The sequence below is a fragment of the Mandrillus leucophaeus genome, unplaced genomic scaffold, assembly GCF_000951045.1.
Source record: "Mandrillus leucophaeus isolate KB7577 unplaced genomic scaffold, Mleu.le_1.0 Scaffold216, whole genome shotgun sequence".
NCBI lineage: Eukaryota > Metazoa > Chordata > Mammalia > Primates > Cercopithecidae > Mandrillus > Mandrillus leucophaeus.
Genome location: NW_012102210.1, coordinates 3,024,992 through 3,033,468, shown reverse-complemented (window position 1 = coordinate 3,033,468; position 8,477 = coordinate 3,024,992). Strand labels below are relative to the sequence as shown.

The following is an 8,477-nucleotide window of genomic DNA, read 5'->3' as shown; positions in this document are numbered from 1 at the left end:
AAAAATTTCATTTTGTTCTCCTATCCCCTAAATCTCCCTTTTCATTTCATATTCTATCAATTTTTATTTCATATACTTCATGTCTTCTAAAGTTATTCAGAGTGTAAAACATTTAGAAAAAAATTTCTTATCTTCTAGAGTATGCTTTTACAGATTATATTTCCATCTTTCTTTTGCAAGCTATGTCTCCCACACTAACCCCTGCAAAGTTGCAGTGTTCTATTTCTACATCTTATGTATTGTTTTTGTGTGTGTGACAAAAAGTATGACATTAAATTAACCATGTTAGCCATTTTTAAGTGTACAGTTCAGTAGTGATAAGTATACTCACATTGTTGTGCAACAATCTCTCTTTCATCTTTTAACACTGAAACTCTGTACCTACTAAATACTAATTCTCTGTCCACCCTCTCACAGGCCTTGGTAATCACTGTTCTACTTTCTGTTTCTACGATTTCAGCTACTTTAGATATTTCATATTGAGGCAGGAAATTAAAGAAAAATAAAATTAAGAAGAAAGAGAAATAAGTTTTCCTGCATTAGGCTGACTTGTCCCGGAGGCAGCAACAGGCACAGCCCAGACCCAGGAAAAGTCTTGATAATATTATCTAATGTGCTCTGGAGACTCTCGCAGCACTCTCTCAACACAGGGAGAAGAAAAAAACAAATTTTCCTTTGTTTTATGGAATGAGTTTATAGATTCCTGTTCTCTCTAACTAGTGACTTCAAGTATTCTGTTTTATCTAAGAAGTACAATAAAGGTCATGAGAAGCCTGAGTAGGCCTGAACTACAGCTCCATGGGCACCACAGTGAAGGTTATGGGATAAGCCCGTGCCTAGGCAAACCTAGATAATGGACATCTAGGCTGCATAGCAGTAGTTATGTACAATTCTGAGTTTTGAACCTGTTACAATTTGATTAACTGTCTTTGTCCTGCCTCTGTATCCCTGCTTTCATGCCACTGTAAGCTTGCTTCAAGCTAGCCCACCCCCTTTTGTGAGGTGTGTATAAAAGCCAAGTGCTGTCTTTGTTCTGGGCCCCGTCTTTGGACGTGAGTCTGCTGGGCCTGAGTGCACTCAATAAAAGATTCTCCTATTTAAACCCAAGGTCTCTCTCATCCTCCTAAATCCCACAACATTTGCAATAAACCATATAGTATTTATCTTTTTGTGACTGATTTATTTTGCTTAGTATAATGTTCTTGAGGTTCACCTACCTTGTATTATGTGATAGGATTTCCTTCTTTCTTAAGGCTACACAATACACTACTTATCTATGTATGTAACGTATTTTCTTTATTGACAAATAATTCCCATTTTGTTAATACATTCATCTGTTGATGGACATGTGGGTTGCTTCCACCTTTTAACTATTATAAATAATGCTGCAATAAACACAGGTATACAGGTATCTTTTTGAAATCCTGTTTTGAATTCTTTAGGGTATATGCCCAGCAGTGGCAGTGGGATTGCTGGATCATATACTAATTCTTTTTTATTATTCTGAGGAACCTCCATACTATTCTCCATAATAGCGATACCATTTGACATTCCTACCAACAGTGAACATGGGTTCCAATTTCCTTGCATCCTTACGAACATTTGCTATTTTCTGTTTTTTTGATAGTGGTCATCCTAACAGGAGTGAGCGATAACTCACTGTGGTTTTGATTTGCATCTCTCTTATGATTAGAGAGAGTGGGCATCTTTTTATATGTTTGGTATGGCATTTGTGTATCTTCTACTGTCTATTCAAGTCCTTTGCTCATTTTAAAATAAGTTATGTGTTTTTAAAAATAAGTTGTTTGGGTTTTTTTTTTTTTTGCTGTTGAGTTGTGTAAGTTCTTTATATATTCTGAATACTAATCCCTTATCAGATCTATGATTTGCAAATATTTTCTCCCATTCTGTAGAATGCCTATTCACACTCTTAATTGTTTACTTTGGCATGCAGAAGTTTTCAAGTTTGATGTAGTTTCATTGGTCTATTTTTGCTTTTGTTGTCTGTGTTTTTGGTGTCATATCTGAGAAATCACTGCCAAGTTCAATGTCCTGAAGGTTTCTCCTTGTTTCTCCTTATGTTTTCTTCTGGGAGTTTTAAGGTCTTACATGTATGTCGCCAACCCTTTTTGAGTTAACTTTTGTATATGGTATAAAGAAAGGGTCTACCTTTATTCTCTTAAATGTGGATATCCAGTTTTCCCAACACCATTTGTTGAAGAGACTATCCTTTTCCCATTGTGTAGTCTTGGCTATTGTCAAAAAATCATTTATTTTCTATATTCTTGATGTAAGCAGTTGAATCCGGACTATTTCCAAAATCCAGAATGGTTAGATTAGTTCCTTGACTCTTTTCTCTCCTTACCTAGGCTGTTCCATATTCCTCTAAGAGGTAAGGCTTGACAGCTAGGTAGTAATGTCTTGTGTTCTACATGCTTTTATGTCAGAAAAAGGGGCCCATGGACAAACATAAATAAATGTGATTTTATCGTAATTTTTAAAAAGTTTGGGCCGGGCGTGGTGGCTCACGCCTGTAATCCCAGCACTCTGGGAGGCCGAGGTGGGCGGATCATGAGGTCAGGAGATCGAGACCATCCTGGTGAACATGGTGAAACCCCATCTTTACTGAAAATACAAAAAAATTAGCCGGGCGTGGTGGTGGGCGCCTGTAGTCCCAGCTTCTAGGGAGGCTGAGGCAGGAGAATGGCGTTAACCCGGGAAGCAGCGGGGCTTGCAGTGAGCGGAGATCACGCCACTGCACTCCAGCCTGGGCGACAGAGCGAGACTCCGTCTCAAAAAAAAAAAAAAAAAAAGTTTGTATTGATGGTCTCACTGTCTTTGCTATAGCCTTCTGGAATGGCTTTAAGGTTGTCTCTGTTTGGGGACTGAGACAAGATGCTTCACTTCTAAAACTATCAGCCTTAGGTATTTATTTATAATCCTGTTTCTAAGTTGCTAATATCTTTTCCAAAAAGTAACAATTACTTTACAAATCTATATATATAGCAACCTAATAGTAGCATCAAAGTACTTTACACAAGAAAGTTTTAAAAAAAGAAAAGGAATTTTTGTTTAATCATGAGGCTATATTCTCATCAGAACGAAATGGAAACACACTAACACTGACCCCCATATACACACACACTCACACACAACCCAATCCCATTACCTTCAATATTGATCTGTAGGGATTCTTTATTGCTTGTCCAGGCTTCCTCGGGAACTGTCCTCTTCCTATGGATCTCCTCTTTCTGTGTAATGGCTTTAGTGTCTGGCAAGTTCTTAATTTCTGGGTCTCCTACTTGAGCTGAGTGCTCTGCAGCAGCAGCAGCACTGGAATCTACGAAAGGGACATTAACACACTATACAGACAGGAACTGGACATAAAATATTTTTAAATGTCTCTCAAGTATGTATTATGTGAAAGGCTTTCTTAGTGATATTGAATAAAAAAGATGACTCAGAAATGCGTTTAGAAAATAATTGAAAATTGGGGCAAAAAATCACATACGTAAACAGACATACCATAAGAAAGAGTCAGAAGAAGAGGTATCGGTATTCAAAGAAAGAAAAACTAATTGCAGGTGGGAGTACTACAGAACTCTAGACAATTGATTTTGGCATTAGAAGAGAGCTAAGATGGGATACACATTGAGATGGAAAAAAAGGAGGTGACTATATAACAGAAGAATGGTGTCAGGAAAGTAACTTAACATCTAAGAAACAGAGCAAGTATATAGCATTAGATTATATAATTTATAAGGAAAAGAGGTGAGAACTAGTGTTAGAAAGTTGTTTGGGAGTGGATTCTACAGTTCTGGAAGGCAGTGCTAAAAGAGTTTAGATTTTATCCTTACAGGCAATGAAAACTAAAGTTTTTGATTACAAGATTAACATGTTCAAAACTGTTTTTGGAACATTCATTTAGTAATAGTAAAATGGGGTAAAATTCAGAAGTGTTGCCCAGAATACAATCTAACCTTTTTAAACAAGCAACACCTAAAGAAGAGAAGCAGCTAATTATGTTCTAAAATGTTTTAGTTTACAACTGTGGCGGAAACTATTAATACTATCTGTCCTCTAATATGCACTTTCCTTTTCCTCTAAACAGAACCCTAACTTTAGCTGGGCACATTGTTATTAGAATAACAACTCAATTTCCCAGCTTCCCTGGTACATGTGACCATGTGTCTAAGTCTGGCCAATAGAATGCAAAAACAATGGTACATAGAGCTTCTGAGAAGTATCCTTAAAGGAAGGAAAGAGATTTTTCTTTTCCTTTGTTCCTGCTGGTTGCAATATGGGCTGATGGCTACAGCTTAAGAATGAAGGCCAAAAATGTCAGAGTAACAAGAGAGCAACAGCTTTGTTCCGATACTCTGGAGTACCAGGTCAACTCTGGATGCTTACCTCTGGATTTTTACAAAAGAGAGAAAGTTTTCTGTTTTCTTTAAGCCTATGTTATTTTGCTTTTGTTTTCCTCTCTCAGAGCCAAAACTAATCCTAATGTAAATACACTATGAGGGTTATTTAAATCAGCATAATCCCTCTGAAGTAAAGTAACTGATAGGGAGGAAGTAAACAAGCTGAATTCCTAAATAAAGGATCATGTACAAAAATGGTATTAGTGGGTCCGTGTCTCACAGAATTGAGAGATTTTTATCACCACAGGTAAAAAGTCCATTAAATGAATTTCTGGAAATTAGATTAATTTGTTTACTATATCCAAAAGATCTCCAGAAATATCTCAAAGAACTTTAAATATTTCCATTTTACCTGCCAAAGTATATAATAAATACAGCTAAACATACTTTAACTATTTCATATATACGCAAGATAGAAGAGAGCTGAAGACAGCAAGAAGAAAATAGAGAATATATTTCTGTTTCTGTTCTTAAGAGAATAGTCTCATTTTAGAAGACCAAAAGAAAATTATATGCAGAAAATCCAGTTTAGCTACCTGCAGTATCTTTCTGCAAAGATTCTTTTTCTTTAGCCTGGGCAGCCTCAGTCACTGCCCTTGTACTGTGGATCTCTTTCTGTTTTTTGTCTGACAGGTTCTCATCCCCAGTGATTAGCACTTGAACTGAGGCATCTGGAATAATGACATCATTTGATTTCAGAAAAGGAAAGATAATAAACACAACAGACAAGTAATCCTCCCCCCAAATTACAAACAAACCCCCAAATTCATGTATATATTAGGAAAAAAGTACCTCTTAGGCTCCATCTGTGTAAAAACTGTGACATGAATTGAAAATTTTTTCGTATTTTACTGTATAAAACAACAGTTTAAATAAAATAACATTCTACAGCCGGACGCAGTGGCTCACACCTGTAATCCCAGCACTTTGGGAGGCTGAGGTGGGTGGAACGCTTGAGGTCAGGAGTTCGAGACCACCCTGGCCAACATGGTGAAACCCCAACTCTACTAAAAATACAAAAACTAGCAGGCGTCGTGGTGCACATCTGTAGTCCCAGCTACTCAGGAGGCTGATGCGGAGAATCACTTGAACCCAGGAAACGGAGGTTGCAGTGAGCCGAGATCGTGTCACTGCACTCCACCCTGGGCGACAGAGTGAGACTGTCTCAATAAAATAAAATAAAATAAAAAACATTCTAAATAAAATCTGTTCCTTGATGGTTTGATGCAACAGTAAAAAAAGCAAAAAAAGGAAAGATCAGGTATGTTTTTTCAAAGGAAAAAAGATGTGAACAATGCTTTCAAGTTATTTGCCCTATTCAAAGTGTTTACCACTTATGGAGTCAATTTTTATATTTCATATAATCCAAGAAAAACACTTTTATCATCTAGATTTTATATACAGCATTCTCATATAATTTTTCAAACATTTCATGCAGTTATAGCCTTTTAAACTTATCTAATACTATTTCTCTTTTCCTTTGTTTTTCTTGATCATTTTTGATTTTTATCTGTAAGTATATTTTTCAACAAAGAAATCAGAAAGGGAACAGAGATTGCTAAAAATGCAAAGAACTAATTAACTCTTGCTACCTCTTTTAAATTCACACATTTTTCTTACTTCTATTACTTTGATCCTCCTAATCTCTTTTATCTAAATGTCTTGTGAAATTTTTAGATCATTAAAAAATGTTTTAATGTTAAAAAAAAAGTTTTAATGTTAATAAAATATTTCAGGCATACCAAAAGTATAGGCCACAAAATGAACACCGAAGCATTTACCATAGGGCTTAAGAAATATTACGAATATAATGTTCCTTGTGTAAGCTGTTCCCAGTGATGCCATTCCCACTTCTCAGTAGCAGCCTTTATACCAAATTTAGAGTTTATCAATATCAAGGATGTTTTGTAATTCTTTACTACGTTGCATATATTAATAAACAATGTACAGCATTGTTTTGCAAGTCTTTAAACCTTATATGAAGGGTACAATACTGTCTGTACCTTTACGCACCATGCCTTTTTCACTTAATATTATGATTTTGAGATTTAGTCAATTAATGTATGTCTCTGATTCTCAATATTATGTATTATTCTATTGTATTAATATATATGAATATACCTCTGTTGATCAACTTAAGGCTATTTCCTATTTGAAAAGCACTGCAATGAACATTCCTGTGAAATGTCTTTGCAGGTAGCATGCATTATAAATATCTTCTCCCAGGCTGTTTCATGTCTTTTCATTGTTTGATATCGTTTATGCAAAAAAGTTTTCATTTTAATAATGGCATATTTATTATATTTTTCCTTTAGGGTAGGTGCTTCGTGTGTACTGTTTAAGAAATCTTCCATTATCACATGGTCATAAGGACAGACCATCTAAATTCTAAAAATGTAGTTATCCCATTTACTTTTAATATGCCTGGCATACTATACATTTCTGTTTAGTGTACAGCAGTGATATATCTGATTTTATTTTTTCCAGATACATATTCACTGGTTCAAACTCTATTGTATAGTTCCTCTTCATCCTTTCTCCACAGATTGTTATGCTATCTCTGTGTATGTTAAGTTTCCACATTCATGGATATGTTTCTGGGTCACCATTCTGTTTCATTTTTCTTTGTTTATTCCTTTGCAAATGATGTCTTAAACAAGCTACACATGTAATAAGTCTTGATGTGTGGTATGGCAAGATCCCTTATCTTATTCTTTAAATATACTTTTTTTGATTTTCCATAAATATTTTAGAATCAGCCTGTCAAGTTCCACAAAAAAATCCTACTGGAATTCTGAGTAGCAATGCATTTAATTTAGAAATTAATTTGGTGACATATTTATTATCATAATTGTATAATTTTCCAACGATTTAGGTCTTAATATATTTCAATGTAGTTTTATAATTTTCTCTTAAAATAGTTCTACATGCCCTTTTAGATTCATTTCTAAGTACCATATTGCTTTTTAAAAGATCTTTTTAATTGTACAGTGGAAAATACGGGGGAAAATGTGCACATATAGAGCTCAGTGAATTACAAAAACCAAGTGTATATAACCTTATCCAGGTTAGGAAATAAAATCTCACTAGAAACTTACATGCTCCCCTCATTCTTCCTTCCATCTCCCCCATGCTGAGGGTAACACCTGATTTTAAATATAACAAATTGGTTTTGAATATTCTTCAACTTTTTATAAATGGAATAATATAGCACATACTCTTTTGTGGCTTGCTTTCTTCTCTCAAGTTGTTTGCAAGATTCATTAAGTGGTGTCACATATATTTACCTTCACTTATCTCACTTGCTAATCAGTATTCAATAATGTTAGTATGCCACAATTTATCCATTCTACTGGATAAATACTTGGCATTTGGGTAGTTTCCAGTTTGGAGTTATTACAAACACTGCTGTGAAGAATATTTGTGTGTTTCTCTTGGTGCTTGTATGCATCCCTATCTGTTGAGTATAGAATTAGGAACAGAACAGCTATGTCATAGGTTCATGCTTTTGTGGAACTTAGTAGATAATGTCAAACTGCTTTTCAAAGTCATTATACCAATCCACACTCTCACAGCAGTGAATTAGTTCTGCTTGTTCTACTACATTCTTACCAATACGGTATTGTCTTTTTCATTTCAGTCAGACGTCTTAGTAGGTACATGGAGCTATCTTACTGTGATTTTAATTTACATTTCCCTGTTGATTAATGAAGTGAAATATTTTGCACATGTTAATTGGCTGTTAGATATTCTCTTTTGTAAAGTATCTACCAAAGTCTTTTGCCCATTTTTCTATTGGGCTGAATTCCTTTTTCATATTGATTTGTAGGCATTCTTTTTATATTCTGGGTATAAGCCTTTTTGAGTCGGAGTCTCGCTCTGTCACTCAGGCGGGAGTACAGTGGCGCGATCTCGGCTCACTGCAAGCTCTGCCTCCTGGGTTCACACCATTCTCCTGCCTCAGCCTCCCAAGTAGCTGGGACTACAGGTGGCTGCTGCCATGCCTGGCTAATTTTTTTTTTTTTTTTTGTATTTTTGTATTTTTAGTAGAGA

At 35.4% G+C, this 8,477-nt stretch overlaps 1 protein-coding gene across 1 annotated transcript in view; it reads right to left on the bottom strand.

Annotated features, from left to right (window-relative positions):
- Window positions 1–8,477, bottom strand: part of ALMS1 (Alstrom syndrome protein 1) — a 249,438-nt gene that overhangs the window by 55,661 nt on the left and 185,300 nt on the right. Inside the window, exons 15-16 of the mRNA XM_011980691.1 lie at window positions 4,961–5,095; window positions 3,170–3,340 (exon numbers count right to left, since the gene is read on the bottom strand). Coding sequence (XP_011836081.1) covers window positions 3,170–3,340; window positions 4,961–5,095 — 306 coding nt within the window. The remainder of the gene's footprint in view (window positions 1–3,169; window positions 3,341–4,960; window positions 5,096–8,477) is intronic.